General features: G+C 32.9%; 2 protein-coding genes across 3 annotated transcripts in view; one reads left to right on the top strand and one right to left on the bottom strand.

Moving 5' to 3' along the window:
- The window catches only part of LOC123556351 (pancreas/duodenum homeobox protein 1-like), a 31558-nt gene extending 21889 nt beyond the window's left edge, over positions 1-9669 (top strand). Inside the window, exon 2 of the mRNA XM_045346996.2 lies at positions 9098-9669. Coding sequence (XP_045202931.1) covers positions 9098-9546 — 449 coding nt within the window. The 3' untranslated portion in view covers positions 9547-9669. The remainder of the gene's footprint in view (positions 1-9097) is intronic.
- A 902-nt stretch (positions 9670-10571) lies between these two features.
- Positions 10572-22877, bottom strand: LOC123556350 (uncharacterized). Of its 2 annotated transcripts, XM_045346993.2 has the most exons (13): positions 22711-22875; positions 21255-21403; positions 20823-20964; positions 19271-19368; positions 19022-19087; positions 18030-18840; positions 17108-17272; positions 16690-16768; positions 16111-16266; positions 15410-15573; positions 12516-12647; positions 11630-11765; positions 10572-10772 (listed from the first exon to the last, which is right to left on the bottom strand). In XM_045346993.2, the coding sequence occupies exons 1-13, from the start codon at positions 22769-22771 to the stop codon at positions 10589-10591; spliced, it is 2343 nt and encodes a 780-aa protein (XP_045202928.2). In that variant the 5' UTR covers positions 22772-22875; the 3' UTR covers positions 10572-10588. The 2 variants fall into 2 exon arrangements, with proteins under 2 accessions (XP_045202928.2, XP_045202929.2); XM_045346994.2 differs by lacking the exons at positions 10572-10772; positions 11630-11765; positions 12516-12647 and adding an exon at positions 14416-14531 and having other exon boundaries at positions 22711-22877.
- Positions 22878-23274: the final 397 nt, after the last annotated feature.

Genomic DNA, 23274 nt, shown 5'->3' with positions numbered 1-23274 from the left:
GTTTTTGTCAATGTAAAAATGCATTTTTATTGTGTTGACTTCGTAACTGTATTTTTTGCAATGTATTCTGTAAAGCAATTTTGAACGTGTACATGTGCCTAAAAAGAGTGCTATATAAATGTGGTATATTAATAATAATAATAATAATAAAAATTGACTGAGCTAACCACCAAATACCAATGTGTTAGAGGTTTGTAGCTATGTGGTCCACAAATGCTATCAACAGTATGTACGGACCTACATGTACATATGATAAAATGCTACATTCGACTGATCACTAATGACCGTACGGCCGATAAGTTGAAAACAATCATTTTTATATAAAACACAGTCAACCCGTGGACCACACGGTCAGTGCACCCTCTGGTGCTAACACCAATAGTAAAAATGACCACCTGAGCGTAAGGATTGCTTCTACAAGAATGCCATCTAAAAACAGTGATTATTTTTGTACTGCCTTTGTATCGGTAAGTCTTTCAAATACGTATCAAATAATCTGTGGATCATTATACAAATTTGGCTCACATAACTCGGGCAATGTTTTACAAAACCAACAAGACAGAATAAGACTCTCGCTACTATGCTTAGGAGTTAAATATCATGAAATAAGTCACGAGTACAAAATGATTCACTTGATTATGAATATATTGACTTAATCATCACTAAGGCGGTTTTCATAAAGTTGAAAATACATCACAGATTTGGCTCACAAAAGACCTTACGTATATTTAACTTACGTATATTTAATATTCTATATTGAAAATTTTATTTCAAGCATATTTAGTTTAACGTCGGCTAATTGAACACATATACATGTACATCTAATAAGTTTAGCACATCATCAGTTTTGCATACCGTAGATTTTCGAAACGGCGTGACATGTTTGGCGCAGTAAATTTGCCAAAAGCAAGGTCCAGCGGCATGATTCAACATTGTGCCGCTGAAATATATTAAACCAGGGTAGAGTGGGAAGGGAATTGTTGTGTACAAAGAATGTACATGTTGTTACACTAAATTTGCCCAAGAAAAACCCGTGGGATTAATTCTTGTCAAACTAATATGAAATATATCAAACCGGGGTAGAGTGGGAGGGAATTGTTTTGTACTACGACTTTCAGATAAAGAATGTACAAGTCGTTACACTAAATTTGCCAATAAAAATCCCGTGAGATTAAATTTGTCAAACTAATATCAAGCGGATAAGCAGTGAGGCGTAACGTTACGCAAGACAAACACCCGCCGTAATTAAAAAATAGAACACAAATTTACAATATACAATGTAATAGAAAATGGAAGAACAATTTCAAACTGTTATTAAATTTATTCCCGACTAGTTTCGGCTTTCAGTGCCTTCATCAAGGCTATAATTTTTACAATGAATAATGTTGATGACGTCATGCAGAGCACGACGTCATAACAACTGCGTCAAAACGTGGCGTAATTTACCATTCAAAAACATTATACATATAATACAGGAAATGCACAATGTAAAGGATCTATGAACTTCAAGATACATTATTTCCAGAGAAAATGCAGATAGCAAACAGGATATTAAAAGTCTGGAAAAAAATTAACAGTTATAATTTACTGTATTTTATATATCAAAAGTTCTAATAGTTCTAATAACTTTACAGAAAAGAAGTGTAAAAAAAAGATTAAAAAATACTTAATAAATTATTAGTACAAATTTTTGGAGTTCATTCAATTTGGATAAACCGTGTCTAACGCATGCATCCAGTAAGACTACTAAAGTAGACGTTTCCAATCACCAATTATGTGTTCTATGGGCATAAAAAAATGTCATCAGTTGTGTGAAGGTTGGAATTAAAATGTTCAGAAACATTAGATAAAGACTCTGGATTATTATTTATATCCAATCGGTCACTATTCATGCGTTTAGAACACATTTGGTTGGTCTGTCCAACAAACTAAAAATTACACCTTTTACATGTAATAACATAAATTACACTTTTGGAACTACATGAAAGACTCTTTCTAATTCTGTAGTTTTTCAAAGTTGCAGAAGATGTAAAAATTGTAGATTTATAGTCGAACAATGTGAGCAGCGAGCTCTATTACATTTAGAAACTTGACCATTCATACTTGGTCTTGTAATAGAAAAATGAACCGAAATATCATTTAAACTAGTAGGTCTCTGGTACGCAACAATAGGCCTGAATTTAGAAAGGTACTGAACACTATATTTATTAGAAAGTTGTAATAAATCCCAGTACTTATTCAAAACCGCTCCAACGTTAGGTAGAGATGGATTGTAAGTACATACAAAAATAATTAAATTATTAGAACTTTCATCTGTTTAACTGCTAATTAATGCATAAACACAAATTTACATAATAATAGGTCATACAAATCAATACTGCTTAACGTAAACAAATATATAAAAGAGATATACAGGCAAAACAACAAATGGATGTATTGCAAATACAACATAACTTTAAATACTTAAAACATCACTTTCTACAACTCATTCAAAACATTTTATATTGCCATGAGGGTACAAGAAAAGAGATGATGATGAATTATGAATTAGTTGTGGAAAGCACGAAACAAAATTACAAAATAAAGGCATAGTATATGTTAGCTAGTACAATGCTTTGTCTCTGGTGTTGGATCTTTAAATACAATTATAAACATGTTTATCAAAGTTTAATAATATTTTTGAAATAATAGGAACCAAATTGCCTTCTTCCTTATGTACTTAAAAGAAGTATGCATTTTAATTCAGACATAGAATCCAAAATATGAGACTTTTTGTTTAGATTTCTCATTGTTTAGTAAGTGTAAGGCAAAAGTGAGCCTCATAACCTATCTTGAATACGGTTAATATCAATTTTTAAAGACGTGATTGTTGAATGATTTAGGTCCGAATTCTCAAAGAATAATATGCTTCGCATCACTTGTGACTGCGCATGTGATATATTGCGGACGCTCTTGTTTTTATGAATACGGAAATAAAGCCTTGAACATTTAAACAAATATGTTACAATATCGAGGATTAATTTTTTCTACTAAATTAAAAATTCATATCCAGCAGTTAATTTTACAATTGTAGCACATGCTCCCATTAAAGAATTTATTCTTATATGTTCTTAAAATGTTCGGCAGCCAAGACCGATGTTCGTTTATTGCTCATTTTAGTAATTCCAAAGCAAACAGGTGGTAATAAGTCAAACCTTGTTAAACTTTTTACAATAGTTTATAAGTATATTAGCTAGTTTTAGTTTTTATTCAATTCTTGTTTAAAAGATGACAATCTTTATTTATTGCACTTCATCTATAGAAGCATGCTTCTACGGTTTTGAATTATAACTAACCGGAAAATGAAGGATTATTTTATACAAGAATTATCTAAGAACATTGCCAAGTCAGTGATGGCGCAAAACACCATACAATATAACTACTTTTTTGCCAAGAAAATGTTTAAAGTAAATCTGAAGGTTATAGATCATTGTTAAAGGGATAGTACAAACAAAAACATTGGAAGTTCTGAAAAGAAAAGAAGAGTTTCATCTTGCTATTTTTCAACAAATCTTTACATAACATGTAATCTAACGAATCGCGAGTATATACCTGTAACTGCAAACTTATAATGTCTTATATGTTGTTTGAAAAAGAAATAAAAGCTTCTTTAAAGTATTATATCATTCGGATAAAGCAAGTTTTGTACGAAATGTCCTCTACTTTTTCTACCAAGTTTCCTTCTTAAAAGTTTTAATTAAATCTAAAAGGCAATGCATCGTCATTCAGAAATAAAATGTAATATTATGTAATCATGTTGGGTTATAGTGAAGGAGTTTAGTTCCTTAATGACTCGATACTTATATCATCCTATACAATTTAGTATCAAATAGTAAATCATTTAAGTTTAAGATGACTGGTCGGTTAGCTAATATCATGTGTCCTATACCTTAGATATACACAAAATCTGTGAAATAATACTAAAATGAGGAACAAATGCAATTGAAACTGAAACGCCGTATGGAAATTAAAGCTTTCCTTGATTTAAAAAGGATTTTAATGTCACAAGTAGTTCCATTTATTTATTTCTTGTATAAATTCAGGTATCAAAAATTCAATATTAACTTTATACTTTAATTTAGTATAAAAATGAATCTGGCTTTAGATAATTAACAATAATAAAATGACGTCACAGTGTTGATTCAAATTGATTGAAATTTACAGACAGAGCAATCATTAACAATATCAAAGTAAATAAAAGCATTACACTTAAATATCAAACACAAAAATCTCTATACTTCCCAAAATTACTTGGAATTATAAATGACTGTAATGATAAATTGAAAGGGATCTGCGTTCGTGAAAGTAAAAGTAAACTAGCTAACTTGCCATCCAATCTGCCGTATTGTATGAGGGGATCTAATACAATGCCATCGGGAAAACGCATGTTTAATAACATTGTAGAATAAAACAAAATATCTGCGTATAGTTCTTGAATTGCTTTCAACGACAAGTTTGAGAATGCAAAATATTTGCTTCATGTGATTCATCCGTCGTTTGGTACAATCTGATTCTAAAGTCATTAACACTTAATATATTGTAAACCTGTTTTCATCTCAGCCTTAAAATGATAATTTCTTTGTTTTCTTCGTTTCTTTTGGGTTTAACGCCGTTTTTAACAGTTTTTAACAGCAGGCAGTTAACCTAACCCGTGTTCCTGAATTATGTACCAGTACAAACCTGTTCTACGTAAGTAACTTCCAACTACCCCACATAAATCAGAGGTGGTGGACGAATTACTTCAGACACAGTGTGTTCTACCAAATCGTCACGTAGAACATACGCCACGCCCGGTGATCGAACTCACGACCCCGCGATCCGTAGATCTGCGTTCTCCCCATTGAGCTAAGCGGGCTAAAATGATAGTTTCAAAATACAAAATAAATATTCACTGCAACACGAAAATCTCTACACACTTCAGTGCCGTACGTATCAGGATATTTTGCTCTCTTGTTTTCTCTAAAGAATTGTCAACTTATAGGACCTGTTCAAGTTATAATGGATGAGGACTTCTGTTCCATACTATGTATCAAACTATCTTTATGTTGTAAAGTCAAAATTTACATGTCACCTGTTAACGTCTATGTGTAGCCTTACATAATCTTGTTTAAAAGCCTATGCTACAACCTAATTAACAAGTTTGTTCCTTTTTCAATTTTGGTCGAGTATTGAGGGCGGTCTAAGTAGTTTGTTATGTGTTTTGTAATTTACTTACGACTGCAAAAGGTTGTAAAACATGCAACATCAAAGATATATCTACTATGTACAATGCAATCGTAAAGAATTAGGTAAAAATATAAACATTATTTTCGTTTCTGTTTACCTAGATATAAATGGAACATTCAGTAATGATCGAGGTCGTAGAACAATGAAAAAAACATTCTTTAATTGCATGTTATGGAACAGTTTCGGCGTATTTAAAATCAGACACATGGCCTGCCGGGCCGTCATTGGTGTTTAACATGTTGCTCTGACTTTTTAAAGCTAATAATACGCGATGTTTTTTCTTTAGTATATATTTACTCGATCATTTATGTATTTTACATGATTTTTGTCACAATCAGTCATGTATACTATGGATTCATTCCATCTCTGGAAAAACGTAGAGAGTTAAAGTGAGTTCCTGTGCACCATTAACCAGTTTAAACTCACAAGTGGCGTTGATGATGCCCCATTGTGTTTCTGTACTTGTCTGGAGGCCACGCAGAGTCAGTATACATGTAATAGAATTCCATTCAAGCCAGTGTTGGGAGGAAGGGGGGCGGTGGTGTGGCGGGGTGAGTGTGAGGGGTCTTGCCCTTTCAGTTACCTCTCATGAACCGACTCAATAAAACCGAGCTACTGTGATTGGCTGCATTTCAGGCTTACGGAGGATCTTTTTGATTTTAATATTAATCACGAATTCACTCCTTACCTGACGTGTGGCAGCTGTAAAATAGTCTCACCGTACCTGAACGCAGTGTTGTTATATTTACTGGTCCTTTGAAATCATGGAGTCCATCAAGTCAGTGTCTGTGTAATAGAATTTCGCTTATGTCGATGCCAGGGGGCATGAAGGCTGTTGTATTGCCATTACCTCTCATGACAAGACCAAATCAAACTGAGTCTACTATTATTGTGCTTGGTTAGTTTAAACATATTTTATTTCAAGTAATCAAGTAACATAGTCATTGTGCAAACTACATGATCAGACAACAAGCAAGTAAATGCTTATATTGATTCCTTTTCATTATGGAGTTGGCCTAATTATCATTTCACTTCTTCAAATAACATGCCTATATAACATGCAAGCAAGATATATACAAAGACAAAATGAAATGAAATAATATTTAAGGGACTGCTGTTGTAGATATCCAAGTGTTTATAGGTTCAATAAACTTTAAAATTCGACAAATATAGACGTACTTCTTTAAACTACCGGCGTATATTTTATCAAGGCCTTAAACTAAGACATTATATGAAATTACTTTATGAATAAAAGCACATGTATCTCAGTTAGGCCAGTTTGTACGTGGTATGTCTATTCGCGCTGACTGTGTATCTTTTCCTCTTGTAATCTGTTTTGTTTCATGATTACCAAGTTATATTTCATGTTTGATATCTCCACATTACGTATGCAAGATAAGTTTAATTTTTTTTTTGGTCTGTGTCGATTAGCTTTAATTTGCTTAAGACCAATAAAATATATGTTATATTTTCTATCACATAGCCTCAAAACAACTATATAGAGACATCGACAACAATAAAACAAATATAAAGTTAATGCCCCAGAGTAGTGTATATAGATGTGGTAAATGATATCCCATGTGTTATGGCAATCAAACTGAAAATTAAACGAATTGGGGTACACTTCTGCCATGACATAAAGGCAAAATGTTTGCTATATCTATAATAAAGCTAATTAGCTAGTATCAAATTAGATACTGTGTACTAGACTGATAAAAAGTACACTTTCCTAATGTAATCAACTATTTATATTTTGTGATTAGCTGTTCTGTAATAACTACCGTCGCGAGTCCTTACAGATAAAACAATAAATATATTTTACTGATATAAGACTAATGTTCGTGATAACCTAAATACAGTTTGCTTACATTTAAAAAGTTAGATATACCCGAGAGATATTGACACGCACAACAATCTGTGCTGGTAATTGAAAATTCAGGTTGCATGACGAAGTAGGGATCTTCAGTATTGAAGGGGTTTATCAACAATCTTACGCAATGCTCAAGTTGCATTTTTCTACACGTACCGGCCAAACATATCAAAATCTGTGACAGGTATTATCGATCACATAATGAAAGGATATTACAAAAACCTAACTGCAAAGATATTTACATGAAAGTTTTCTCTTCAAAAGCGCAGTTATAACTTTCATACCGACACCTGCAGGGTGGCTTTCTTGAACCTTTATTGACAAGAGGGTTAACAAAAGCTCTTGGTCCATATTGAATACGGAAATGATAAATTGCTTATCTCAAAAAATAGGATTTTTGTGATTTTATTATAATACAATAATCGTATACCATCGACTGACTGCAAGGCTTCCCTAGAAAAAAAGGAAACAAAAACATATTTGTAACTTGGTGCAAGTGTTTATTTCGGATAAAATATAATCGATATTTATGTACCAATTCTAAATATTGTTTTTTACATCAAATAAAACACCAAGTTAAACGTGTTACTAAAATGGACCTCCTACTAAGCAAATATTTGATTAAATATGATATTCTAAGTTACAAGGTAATAGTAACGAAATTTCAAAATCAATAACATTTAGCATTTTATTTGTATATATACTACTGTGATCGTACTCCCAAAGGTTAAATATGATGTGTCACTCGTTGCAAGCTTTTAAACAGACAATCGCTTGGTTTTGTAATATATATTGTTAACAAACCTTGCACCAGGTTATACATTAATCGTCATAAAATTACTGTAATAAACATTGCTGTCGTGAATATTACTATAGTTTTCTGAAAGCAGACCATTTTTAAGATATGTCGCCCTAGTTTAATAGGCAAGTGTGAGGTTTGCCACAAACACGTTTAAGCCGATAGATTCCTTACTAACAGTTCCAATGCAGTGTTTTATCTTCGTTTCTTTGTGAGTTTCAACGTCTTTTTCTGTTCTATTATACTATTATTTGTTACTTGCTTATCCATTTAAATTGATTGAACTAATGTCTAATCGTTGTTTTGCATGTACAACATTGCCAAATTGAACAAGGCATTATAAATGTATCATGTAGTGTATCATGTAGTAATGTACACTTGCATTAAAATTTATCAAATGAAAGTACAAGTGTTTTGAACTTAAATAGATAATGTAGTTGTTTTCTAATCTGCTTTATAAAATGATAGACTAGCGGTCAGAACAAATTATGTTAGGTTAGAATGTATCCTCCGAATGAATGTGATATTTTTCATATGATAATACAAAGTCAATTGTTTTCTTGAACTCTCGTAACAATTAATAATCAAGTTAAGTGAACCAACTTTCATTAAGCTAATTAACCATTAGGAACTTTTAAATATGATTTTTAAATGTATAAACAACTTAATAAACTCAATAACTGAAGATAATGATCGACTAGTGCTGTAACGCTACGGCTTTCATTTGTGCATACGTCTTGGTGTCATTTAGGTCAGACATGCTATCAGGTGTGTGTTGTGTATAATACTGATATAACTAGACCAGGTTTTAAGATTTTATCTCGGTGGTTTTAAGGACTATTCTGAGAGCATTAAGTGAGCTTGGGGTGGGGATTACGTAACTTTTATCACTTAGAGCTGTCAGACAAGTATCAAAACTTAAACCACATGGCTTTCACTTAATCCTTTCGAGATATATTTTGAAAATTATAAGATATTAAATAATCTGCTTGTAAAGGCGGTAATGTAAAACAGTAATTATATAGATTTTACAAATTCCACGGGAAATTAAGTGCATACAATTTTGTACATCCTATTTGTAGTATGAAGACCTTTCTCACATACAATTTTGAATAATGAATACATTATTTGTTATAATATACGATCTGTTTTATATATTACAGGGGCCCAGTATTCAATGGAAGATGAGAATAAACGAACAAGAACAGCATATACCCGGGGGCAACTACTTGAGCTTGAAAAGGAGTTTCATTTTAACAAATATATCTCACGGCCTCGACGGATAGAACTTGCCGCCATGTTGAACTTAACAGAAAGACATATCAAAATATGGTTCCAAAACAGAAGAATGAAATGGAAAAAGGACGAAGCAAAAAGACGTCCGCGTCCGCTATCAATCGGAAGTGCTGATTCTCCACCTAGTCCTATGTCGTCACATCAAGATTCTCCACGTTCAGAAAACGAGGCAGACAATAACAATACAATTCATACAAAACTTGGTGCAAACAAACTTGAAATCTCACTTTCAGAAATCGATTCAAAAATCACGTCAGACAAAGATATAGAACAAAAGAAACATAGTGGTGATGTGAAATCTGCAACAACATTATAAAAACTGCATAACACAAATGATTTCCTGTCAAATATAATGCTAGTCTTCATTGATACATGTTGCTTATCATAAATGCTAATCCCCAATTTTGTCGACATAAAACGTTATTAAATATTTTGGTCATGCTTTGTTCAAGTATTATCATTGACTTACAATTGAGGTTTAAATAAGTGATTAAAAGCTTGGTCAGGATTTCTTTCTTGATTTGGCATTTTCAAGATAGTTTAGAAACAAAAAACTTGTGTTCTAATATTCATAATATTACCAAACTTCAGTTTTAAAGAAATATCATTTTGTAGTCTAAATCTGGAGGTCATTGCCTTTAGCATTACAGTACGTAATTTAGATAAATATATATTTATGAATGGACAGGCACATTTTCAAATGTACCTAATTATTCATCTCGGTATATTGCAGTCTTCACGTTGGTTTTCATTCGGACTTTTAGTAGACGATACGACAAACCGTCATCACAATCTAAAACGTCAGCCAAAACTTTGGAAGGGAAATAAGCAAACAGTATTCTTCAAATTTGTAATGATGGCATTATCTTTCTTGCAAATCAGTATTTTATTATCGATCATTAACAAATGGTGTGACACTGAACATTACTGTTAAACATGTTAAACTGACTTAGAGAAGCCCTAAACGTCGAAACATGTTTATTTTTAAACGATATTAAGGCGTTAATAAAACAAAACATCAGACATACAAAGCGCATAAGTGTACAGGCAAATTTAGGAACTCATTTCGTAATTTAAAAAAGCGTTTTAAATTTCAAAATATGTAACATATTTCTGAAATCAACAACCAGAAGATATACTGAAACGTTTTTATTTAACTTTTGAGTAGACTCTTAAAAGTAAATATAAGTAATTGCACTTAACTTTATTAAAAGGGGTCCAAGACATAACTCTAAAGTTTTATATGATTTCATATTTTCAAATCCGTTTGCTTAATTAAAAGAGCATGAACGTTATATATTAACATTGTAACTAAATCAGTATTTTACTTACTCCAGACAATTTTATTTAAACTTTTATTACAAATCTTTATACAAAGACGCATCTGCAGGCCTGATTGGAACACTACAATTATCATGGATACAACAATAAGTACATTGATATTCTAAAGTAACAATGTTGTTCTGGTCGAAATTTCTACATTTTTCACTGTCGGAGCTCCCTAAAAACCAGTCCTGATAACATGTTTGGAATTCAGCACATCTGAAAATAGAAATAGCAAAGCTAAAAATGAAGCCGCTCGAGGGTTTACTATTTTGTATCTAATAGATGTACTGTTCACCACCGGGCCCTTTATTGCGTGTGGGTGGGATGGGGGTCCTTGTTGTCGTTTTCCTGGGTAAACAATAGAAATTTCATGTACATAATGTGCTTCCAAATAATGAGTCTGGTAGATGCCCAGATAGTTTACCATACCATTTAATTAAGTGAAATTTTCCGTGTGTATCACAATTATTAATATGAAAGGTGTTCAAACAATATCCGAAAAGCGCTCTAATGTCTTTGTTTCTGGTCCTATTTTTATAAAATGTGGAAGTACGCTAAATAAACCATACTGAATGTGTAAAATTTTAGATATCAAATTTCAGGCCCAACGATATTATGGTGCTGTCATATCAAATAAAATTATTCAATACAACTCGTGTTTACAACTGGTATAATGTTTCTTGACATTAAATACATTTGTTCACCTTCCTACGAACAAATATGAACTGTTTATATTTATAACATATCGTATGTCTGGTACTGACTAAATAGGATATAACAAGTGACTAAACGTTATTGTACTGACGTTTGATAGACAATCATAATGTTGTTTTTCTTCAGGGCATTGTCCCTTAAACCTGATGCAGCATATATTTTGCTTCTTTCCTTTTTTATTCAAAACACAAAATGTGATCGCATAAGTATCTCTGTTCACACTAATTTTTTTTTCATCCGATGAACACAATACACGGTCAAACATTTCAATATTGTCCCATTTATGATAATAACAATTAAATGAAATGAAAACTGATTATAAGGATCATGATTTGTAACAACGTAAGTCAGATACACACCCCCTGGTAACCTTTCTGGTTCCATTCTTATGATTTTCAAGTTTGTTTACACAGTAATTATTCGGAGGAGAGCATGTCTTTATCTCGTATAGTTTCTCACAGAGGAAGTCCGGTCCCGAGCACACTGCGCACATAACTGTTAGCGGAAAAAATAATATAGTTTAAAAAATACATAACTGACAAAAACGCTTTGTGTTTCATGTTAAGCAGTTTGACACCATCAGTCAAGTAAAATTTCTTTTCATAAAACATTTCAAATACATGTATAAAAGGCGCTCAGACCAACATGGATAGTTTTTCTTGAAAGATGTTGTTTCGAAATATTATTTGCATCTTCAAAGTATATATACTTCGACTTTCCATATCTGAGAAAACTTATTTTACAAATACATTTTCATGGACTGTTATAATTGTGTCCAAAACATACTTATCTGTTGCAGAGCCAGTAACAAGAAATGATCAATTTATATCTACCATTTTGTCAGTTCCCCGTTAATGGAAGTGTAAAAGTAATAATAATTTACTACATTTTACCATTGAGAGTATCGGGAGACATCTATAAGACATACATAGATTACTAACATTATGTAATACTTTAAAATATTTATACAAAACGAATACATTTTACAGTGTATACATGTATACACCTCAACATAGGAACCTCTGGAGCAACTCCCGCTTACTTATTCTGAACAAGTTAGGAAATACATGTTTATCTGTTATGAAAGGCACTCGTGAAATATAAATTATGAAAACTCGCATGAAAACAGTGGGCGATAACAATATTTGGTTTATTAACAGTTGCAAAGTAATCACCAGCTTTGCTGTTTACATACTCGATAAAGTTTTTGCATGATTCTCAATTCTAATGCAGTATTCCACTTACCTGCTTTCGGTGGAATTGTATATGGCTGTTTTGCACTAGTAGTGTCTATAGATACTCGCGTTGTTTGCAGCGACTGTTGTGTCACAGGGGGCGGTCTGTACGTTAAAACTGTATTATTTGCTGTACCATTTTCTGTAGTATATAATAAGGCAGGTTGCATAAATAGCAGTTTATTTTACTGTCACGAATTTTGTTGTACATAATGGCAACGGCGTTGTAGAATTCACGTTCAGCTTCGTGAATTTCGTGAATGCAGGTGAAATACTTGTTTGATTCTTACAAGGGTGCTGTTATAACAAGACTATTTTGTCCTGTCAAACCAGTAAAATAAAGTATCAAGTTAAGACAGAGTAGGAAGAAAGTATCTTGACAAAAAGCTAGATATATAGGTTACATGTCTAACAATTTAAATGCAAAATATGTGCCAGCATGTGGATTTGAAGAAAATCTATGAGAATAATGAACTTTACTTTAGTGTCAAAATATCCTTCATTTAGTTGAGAACGGACTATCATTTTGGATATATATTTTCCCAAGTACTTAGAATTAACGTAATAAATATATTGTCAATAACGTAAAAGGCTACCTCTATCATGAATTGTATAAACATTATAATTATTCTTAATTTAACAGTTAATCAAAACCTGATTTATGCGGGTATGTTATTCCGTCCGTACGATTCTGTGTCTTGTTTACTTTTATACTCAATTCTTTCATAAAACTGCGGTTTCTCAAGAGCGTTGTGACAGGTGTTAAAAGAGAGATTCTCGCGCCCACGCGCTGAGAACACACCTTCTTTTCCCGTAATACAGCTCCATAACGGATAGTTAAAAAAATGACAACATAAATATGTACAACCTCTAAAGCATTTGCAGTTAATTTAACAAACAACAATTAAATTGCAAGCTGCATGATAGTTAATTATGAGATAGCTCTACAAACAAAACTTAATTGCATGTTTAATAAAGTTAAATGCATTTAATGAGGATCTCTATTTTTGAAATAAACATCTAAAAATTAAATATTTTGGTGAAGATCGGCATATCTTTCAAGTTATCTTGTTGCACAAAATATAAAAAAAGTACGTAAGCTGTATCTTAAGATAAAAGCAAGATACGACATAAAGCACTTACCATACACGGAACCATAAGCTCAAGCAGCAGTAGCAAGAGATCTATAGCAAATATGTATGCTCGTCTATGTTCTATAATTCTACAATTAATCTTTGAAAAGATCCGCTGGAAGGAAAGCAACAACAATAGTAGACTCGATTTGACTGAGTCTGTTCAAGACAGGTAATGAAAGGTAAGCGCTCCTCACGCCCCTTGGCAATGGCTTAAGCGGAACTGTTATCTATAAACATTGAATGTCATCCATAAACATTGAATGGACTCAATGACCCCAATGGACCAGAAAATATAACTCCCGAGTCCAAGAACAGGGAGACTTTTTACAGCCGCCACACGGTACTTAAAAACAGCTATTGTGATATTTAATAGAATTTTCGAAAATACTTCCTGCAAGCATAATACCCAACCAAAGAAAACAGAATAGCATATTTTGATAGATTAAGTTTGTTCATGAGAGGTTACAAAAATCGTTTACTGTGACGAATCGCCCATATATGAGTCCATATTAGACAAAGCTATTTACCATCTAATTAATATCCGACACTTGTCGTATGACCATTGTATCAGCTTTATACATGTTTTCTTTGCCACTTTGAATTTTGTCCGAGGACACAATAAAACATCAGTTAAAAGCAAGAAAATGTACATGGAAGCAGGAGGCTCAAGAAGCAGTAGTATAAACCATATCCACTTCTTAATATATCCTATAACATAGATCGAAATTTGGCATACATTTGGCATAACATAGAAATAAAACATTAGAAATAAAATCGGCTTCATAATTATATTTTTTTAAATATTATATCATAAAAATTATATAAACAAAGAGTTCAATGTATTCAGTATCTATTAATGGCAATTCTGTTCTATTCTGGGGCAGGAGTTTCTGAAATTGCAAAATATCTTCGTTATGATAAAGGTGATACTTCTTCATTAGAAAAATAAAATTGTAAGTTCTGTTTGAACAATTTATTAATGCCTATCTGTATTTTATCATTAATGTCCCATCAACTGAAAAATGTACCTAAAACTGTATATTAAATAAACAGTGAGCAAAGTGTATTTTATATTGTCATACAGGTGTTGTAATAAATCTCAATTTCCTATCATAATTTTGTACATGTAACTTTTCAATAGAACTATGATCTTTATTGTAAATTTGTGACTTAATTAATTCTGAAGAGGTGTAACGAGGTTATTTGTAAGTGTTCGGGAATACTCGGATGATTACGTCTTGTTTCGAGGCCATATGATATATCTTTTGCAAATTTTAATCTAAATAGCAAGTCAATAGAACTCTTTGTATATTCAGCTTTGAATCAGATTAGTGCAAATCAATGGAGTGAAAAGGACATTGTACCATCCAATAGTATATGCTTTTAGGCAGAAATCAGAAAGGAAACACTATTTTATATGAAAATGAAATAAATACATATTCCAACTCTTTTCTAAAGTAATAAATCTGATGATCATGTAAGTTTACAGTTAACTAGATAGAATTATCTCGATCAAAATAGCGAATATCTGAGATAGACCTCAAAACTCTATGCACAAGTTCCAAAGTTAGTGACTATCTAACTGAGATTATTTCCACAAATGAACAACCTCCTTAGTATCTTGAAACTTGCAAAACAAAAACTGTAAGAAAAGAAATTGGAACGATGCACAGGGATAAATGTATAACATAATGTATGAAATAAACCTTGAAGCGATGGACATGTGCTCTCTAAGTACGTGTTTTATATGTATTTTGAAAAACAATACCATGTGTACTTCTACAAAGGTTCTTCAAAATGTTAGTTTGTGTTCCATGCAAGTGGTCTATGTCTTGTACTTCAATGAGGTGACTCTGATCAGTAACGATATGAGCAAGTTCACTGTTATTCGTGTGTGCACCTACACTAACTGCGTATATATCGGATCCATGTCTGAAATATTCATATTTTCATTATGTGATACATATAGAGTATATTACACGAGTCTTTTCATACTGAATTTATTAAACGTGCTGAATAAAATAATAAAATATTTGACTCTGCCGAGCGCTTTGTCATTCTTATTCAATGAGTTAAATAAATTAAATGTGGAAAGACACCCTTTTAATATTTTATTTTTATCACATTGTAACTTTTCCTTCTGAAACATAAAAAAGTTCTTCTGTCTTTAACTATTATAGACCCAAGTCTGCTATACTCAAGACGACGTCAATGTCAAGGCGTCATTACACTAATGTAATAGCAAAACTACGTAAAAGCTTTATTTCGCTTCCACGACGCAAAAGATATGATAACTAAATAAACTCAAACGCCCTCGTACCTTTCCTTACAGGCTAGTGAACATACATAGAAACTGTAAATATGTTCGACCGTGTCGTTGTCCATAAACAAGACACAGTGAAAACAGTAACCAAGGCATCAGTTTTGAACTTAGAAAAAAAGCAGGTAATTTGTAAGTAAGAAACTTACGATTTTAAATGCCTTGCTGCATGAAAGGTCTTCACAGGGTCGGTTGACTTCCCATCTGTTACAAGAATGACTTCTGTTTCCGCTCCATGTCGTCCGAAGCGGTTAAAGGTATGTAATGCCTTTTGTAGTCCGAGGTCTATGTATGTTTCTCCATTGCTATAAATGATAAGTAACTGCCGTAGCTGACACTGACAAACAATTTCATGATTCACAACGTACTGAAAACTTTATCGGGTCAAGCTATCCATAATTAGTTTGATGTTATATATGTTATATGTCTAGTAAAGGTTTTTTATTAAAGTAAATCAACAAAAAGACATATATATTGTCTTCGTTGGGCATAACTCCAACAGAGAATTGTTCTTACACATTAATTGTGAAACTGTACCCAATAGGCCTACATGTATAGTTATAGTATATATTTTTTGCTTATTGACCAAGTGTTTTCATTTTCACTTAACTATATAACTTTTATAATGTTTGATCAATAAAAAATACACAGCAAATATTCAAACTTTTACAAGCTCGCAAGTCATCTGCAGGTATGTACCAAAAACAACTTAGTCAGTAATATTTCACCTGAACGGTATTTGTTCGATAGCCTTCAGAATCTCATCCACTGTACTAAACTGTTGAAGTTTGACGTATACATGGGCCTCTGTTAACACAAATGAATTTTATCTATAGTTGAAATAAAATCTTTAATCATTTATAATCAGTGCAATAGACTGTGTGTAATATTACCTCATGAATGTACGTATATTAAATATGATTTTGAAACGATATACATTATGTCTTAATTTTGATACTAAAAATTTAAACATAAAGGCAAATTACTTTAGATACTTTGTTCTACATAATATAAGATACTATGCAATAATTTTTATCGTCACTGTAAAAATACATATTGCAGCTGCTAATGTATGTTATTCTTTAGTTTTTCCAATCAAGTTTTCATAATTTGCATTCAGTGTCATACTGTAAAGCAGTCATTTACTTGTTGAGAATGTTACGACACAAAATTCTGCGTCAGCTGTGGTTTCGGATGCAATGGTATGTACCATTTCTTTGACAAACTGTAGTTCTATTGCGAATCCATTTTGTCCCAAACTTCCAGATGAATCGATTACGAAACATATATCAAGCGTTCTGTTATTACAGCCTGAAATGAGGAATGTAGTGGCTACAATGATTAAAACAGTAAAGGTGATGAAGACCAAACCGCTTTTGTAAATATCTCTCTACAAACTTCTATAATCTTTAAAAAAAGTTTCGATATTGTTCGGATCCAAATTCATAAAGTATCTTAGTTGAAAAAGATAAGAATTTAAGACTTTCTCTCATAATATTCCGTTTCATTTAAAAAGAATCCCTTTAATAATTAAGCTTATATGTTCATTATCGAACAGAACGATGAAATTTAAATCTATCAATTATCTACATAATACTGTAATAGAAATTGTACTGAAATAATAGAAACAAACGTGTAAACTTTGTAAAATATTGTTTTAAGTTAATATAACTATGAAGGACCTTAAGTTTTCTAATGCTGCGCTCAATCTAATTTCAACAGTCGCCATTAAAAATTAAGTATTTCAATATAAAAAGTAAAAATTCGCAGATCTGCAAACACAGCAGAAATGACAACGTTGCAGGCTTGGTTTGACTGAGCCTAATTATGAACGGTAGTGGAAATGCATGGTACCGTCAACGACCTCTAGAACTTAGTTGAGTAGAACTCAAACTTGACATGGTAAAATTGGTTTGCAAAAAAATACAGTTCGGTCAACTGTTACAACAAATGATAGCGCCAACAAATATTCGGGGTAAGAAACTATCCAAAGGTACTAATACAACCTTATGAAAGTTTTGAGAAGACCCCTCTTCCAGAATAATGACTGCAGAGAAACGAACTGTACCTATTGGTAACGTCACTGGCTTCCGTGTGCTGGCTGATGTATTTTGTACAGGTGTTGAACTATAAGATAATGACGTTTTTGATGATGGTGTGACATTGTTTGTTAAAGTGCCTGACGTTTGCACAGACACGGTTGATGTTACAGGTGATGTAGTGATTTCTGTTGCCTCTGTCATTCCATGACTTTTTTCAAAAGATGATGTCATTGTTCGTAGACTAGAGGTTTGTCGGGTCGACTGGTCATAAAAAAGCACAGTTGCGCTTGCATTGTTAAATGTTATGGACGTAAGCGAGTCTGTTGAGGTAGCCACAGCATGAGATGAAGAAATATCAGACTTTGCTGTTGATGTTTTCCAGATGTTCGTACTGTCAGTAGAGTGTGGATAAGACGTTGTAATATTTAACTTATATGTCGAAGTCATTGGTTTGGTTGTGTCCATTCTGGAAGTTGATGACATTTTTGTCATTTTATCTGGAACGCTTACTGAAGATGTTACGATGGACGACGGTACTGATTTTGGAATAGTTGTAGAAGTTCCTGTTGTATTTGTATTCGAAGTACTGGACGTCAATACTGCACTTAGAGTACTTATTGCGTTGTCTGTCGAACGTTTCGTTGGAGTCACCATAGGATTCTCAGTAGACGTTAACACCGAGCTTAATATATGTGTCGTGGCTGACGCTGGGGCAAGTGATGTAGTAGTGGTACTTGCATGCTGGTTGCAGATGTTGTTACAAAAGTCTTCCTGGCAACACGTATAGCAAGGTCCATTGTTATTAGCTAAACTTAGTTGCGCAAGCGTTTGACATTGCTGAAATAATAATAGTATACTTTTAGAGTCTTTCAATTTTATTTACATTGATAGATAATCAGTCTATATATTTATCAATTTAATAGATTTTACGGACTCTTCGTATTCGACGGACAGACTTTAACGCAGGTAATGACAAATATAAAGTTTACGATGATAAATAATCAAGAGTTGTATTTACAAGTGTTGGCACACATTCACTTTTCCATTCGACACTAAATGAAACTGTTTGTTGTAATGCACACATCTGAAAATACATAAAAGATGATCTAGAACTGATTAAGATAGAATTAAAATGCTAATATAACCATTAATATTCGTCAAGTTGAATATCTAACAGATCGTATTTCGTACCAATGTAAAGAGTATATACTTGTGCATTAATAAAGGCCGGAAGAAAAAGCTTATAGAAAACAGATATAAATGTTACGTGTTCCTGATCACACAGTGTAACATCTCGGCAACTATTGGGGTTGATCTGGTTGGAGCAGGTAAAGCATAAGGGTGGTCTTTGTGGCTGTTTTGAAGCTGAAGTCAAAATAGAGATAAAAACGTACGAGGGTTAAAAGGTTTAAGTAATATGACTAGCTGTATCTCTAATGGGCTATATTCGACAATATTTTGACATCAGCCGTAACTATACGCATTTTGTTTATTACTATGTTAAACTTACAGTGGTAAAATGTGTCACATCGCTTATACAACAGTCTTTTCATCTATCCAATGATCTATCTATGATCTGATCATGATTTCCCAGGCATACCTACTTTGCATCTTTAAAGATATCGTGATAACGCCGCGGCAAGTAAGGACACAGTGTGTCGCGCTAAAATCACATACAAAACGATTGTTGTTGCTAAAGCAAGAGTCAAATGTGACTGAAATTAAGCAGACCTTTTCGCTGAAAGTATCGACTGTTAGTAGGAATAGGGTAGTAATAGGGGCATTTGTTTGTTTTCTGTCAAGAGAGGCACTCGCAAATAAATGTTCAAATAGGCAAATGCTCTGTGGGTGCAAAAATTACAAAAGGCAATCCAAAAGTCTTACAATCATAATATTTCAAATACGTCTAAATAGGGGTCTCCATGGTCGTGTGGTTAATGTTGTCGATTTTGAATCATTTTCCCCTCAAAGTTGTGGGTTCGAGTCTCACTCGGGAAGTTGAATTCATCACGGGCGGGCACCTTGCTAGAACCGCCGACCTTCGTAATCCAGCTGGACGGCTTCCTCACCTTCCGCGGAAAGCGAAAGTGACAAATTGAAAATGCCATAAACAGTTGCGTTCTCAACTCGTCGCAGTATCTAATGAGACTCTTACATGCACGCAAAGATCAATAAACCTACTGCAGCTATTCGTGGTCATAGCTAAAAGCATTTACAAGTTGAAGTCAGTGTATTGTACATACAACTAATATATAGAATTATAAGATTTCTTACATGGGTTATATAATTATGTAGACTTCTTTTAGCACATCAGAATCAAATAATAAAAGAATGCAGCGACCATTGTCCAATTTGGATGTCTTTATTCCAAGAAACATTGTGAATGGTCGCTATACGCTCACTTGTGATAGCAAAAAGTTTGTCATAGAACTGTTTAGAAAATTCACCAAAAATGTTAGAAAATGTTGTTTGCCAGCCCTTGACAATTGATAAAATAATCCTAGAACTTTCAAGAGTTAAATCGGAATGCTTAATGGCTTAGTGTGAAATTACGAATATTTCGGATTTCGCAATTAGCCATCATGCGATTTTGCGGCACATAATCGTAGTCTGACACTTTACTAAATTAAGTAATTAACGAATCAATACATCACGGTGGTGAAGTGCAAGGTCACGGTTACGAAACAGTAAAATAATTAAATAAAGAAGTAGCGAATGCCGTAATAGAACACAGTAAAATACCAACGGACTTACCTAGCACACAAATATACTCTTTATATCATGAAATATTTGCCAGCAGTTATTTCCTGAATACTAACCTTTCTGACCACAACCTTCTATATTGCAAAACTCGCCGTCACAACACTGTATGCACGTCACTATATCTGTGCTTGATATTGTGTCTTGACGTTTGCTTATTCTTTTCTGACCAAAAGAACGTTTGCTCGTGCAACGACTTTCCTTCAATAAAATATAAATAAAACATGTAATTCCCTTGTATTGCTTATCAATTAGAAATAGACCGGAATTTCATTTTATATAATATACTAAAAAGAACACTTACAAGCTCATGTCAATTTGAAAAAACATAACAGAGTGTTTCTGAAATTATTAATCTTTGCTAAGACGCTGCAAAGTCAAATAGTGTGTTGGGCAAACGGTAGATAGGTCAGATGGTGCTGTCACCATGTCGGTACAGATTCGAATCCTTACCCATGATAAAAGCAGTATTAAACAATCCCTGTACTTACAGATGTACAACCCATGCTGTAGAGCACCAAGCCTCCGCTAGACACGACCTGCTCAACGTAACATTTACTGCTACCCGAACATGTTGTTATGACACGACAGTCCTCGGGATGTGGCATTTCCTGGCACTCGAGACATTGTAAACCATTTGCTGCAATTATTAAATGTTCTAATAAGAATATAAGTATTTATTATTGACTTAATATTTTCCAGCATTTCTATTTTAATATATCTTATAATACCTTCTTGTCATCTTTCTATTAGTGTTCTTACTATTTAACATATAGAGGAAATGTGTTTGTTTCAAAGTAAGATTGAAATAATTTCTATGAGTACACATCAGATGCAATACTTTCACAAGTGGCACAGTCACGAGGGAAAATGGCACAGACACGAGTAAAAATGTAAGACATTTTGATCTTACTAGTAAAACAAACAAACTTTTTTTATTTCATATTTTGACAACATTTACCCATTTCATAAGTCTCAACGCACCTGCGTACAACATAATCAACACAAATTGCAGTGGGCAAGACTTTTATTTTGGACGAAGAAGCAGTCACATAATACACAATTATTCAATTTAACAAACATATTTTGCATGTTGAAACTTTTGTTTTTATCTATCTAAAAACAGTATTACACTAAGTTCGTCCATATCTGTAAATTGCATATCGGTCCGACCTCGGTCGGATCCGAAACAAACCTTTGTAATAATTTATTTTATACTTCTATAAACCATACACTGGTAAATATGACAGATCCCACCGAATATTCGTCACAGGAATGACAGCCGCCCACGAACCGAAACCTCTGTGAGGCAAAAAAAAACGTGTGACCGTAGCGTATGCACGTAGGATTTAACTAAAACAGATAAACCCTAATTCATTCCTCGGAATATCAGAAACACGGACTCTATCTGAATATGCAAATAACTTTCATAAAGTGAATGCATCTGAAATTTTTAATCTTTACATGTATGTAAGTAATATATATTCACATTTTTTCGAATTTGAAAAGTACGTGTAACGTAGCCGAAGTCAAGCCTAGAACTGGATTTTCCCTCCAATAAAACCAAAACGTTCCGTATGAAGTCATGTGACTCCACACTTCACTTAACCGCTCAGTGTACTACAATAACGTTGAGACATTCATTCTGCACTATACTGCGTAACGTGCAGAACTAGCAATTTCTAACCTGTTCCAGTGTAAAAATACCAGATACATATCTCTAATATTTCGATCATTCACTGAAAAGCATGAAATAAATTGTATTAAATGAATTTAAATTGTTACGATTAACAAGAATACCAGATATTTGAGAGAAAAGAAACTTCCAGAACATACCTAAAATAGAACCTTTATCTATTCTTTACATAACCTGCCGAAGTTGTTGGTTATTTTTGTTGTTGATTCTTTGTTTTTTTGTGTTGTTTTTGCAATAGAAAATTGCCTTACCTGTTGAAGTAAAATAAACCGTTACTAAGATGTATCCCAGAAATACGAATAATAAATTCATAACTGCAACATATGCTTTGTTTCACGGTGAAACTACTCTGGAATAATATTGTCTTTAGTCTTTTATTTATAAGGAAATCTTAAAATATCTTCAATAAAATGGAACGAAAAGGTCAGTAAGTCTGAATTGCAAACATCTGTTGAAATCGTCGCTGCATTTAGTTACGAATCTTATCAGTGACACTTTCGTAGGTTCACATACTACATTTCATTCGTGCTTGTGCTTTCTTGTTTTGTTCCACTGTAGTCTTATATAATGTCATGAAGAACAGACAGTCTTATGGAATAAACTCCCTGCACTCCTTTAACGCCATTTAATCAAGAGCTATTAAGGACAAGAACTCCCGATTATTCAAAAGCCGTATCATACAAAGTTTGAATAAAAGGTCAAGTGAAATATGTGAAAATGGAGACAAATTAACATTAACTTACAATTTTTCTATGGATGAAATAGAAAAACTGTTAAACAGCTAAATAGACTAAAGTAAATATTTATAATTATCA

Source organism: Mercenaria mercenaria, chromosome 5 (assembly GCF_021730395.1).
Source record: "Mercenaria mercenaria strain notata chromosome 5, MADL_Memer_1, whole genome shotgun sequence".
In the NCBI taxonomy this organism is placed as follows: Eukaryota; Metazoa; Mollusca; class Bivalvia; order Venerida; family Veneridae; genus Mercenaria; species Mercenaria mercenaria.
Note: the sequence above shows the minus strand (reverse complement) of the source record. Positions and strands in the feature narration are given on the sequence as shown.

Excerpts from the sequence above, each read along its gene's own strand:
- LOC123556350 (XM_045346993.2), bottom strand. The coding sequence starts at position 22,771 with ATGAATTTATTATTCGTATTTCTGGGATACATCTTAGTAACGGTTTAT. Across the intron at positions 19,088-19,270 it reads CACTGTGTGATCAGGAACAC|ATGTGTGCATTACAACAAAC; the intron begins GTAACATTTATA and ends ATGTATTTTCAG. Across the intron at positions 16,267-16,689 it reads ATCGAACAAATACCGTTCAG|CAATGGAGAAACATACATAG; the intron begins GTGAAATATTAC and ends TATCATTTATAG.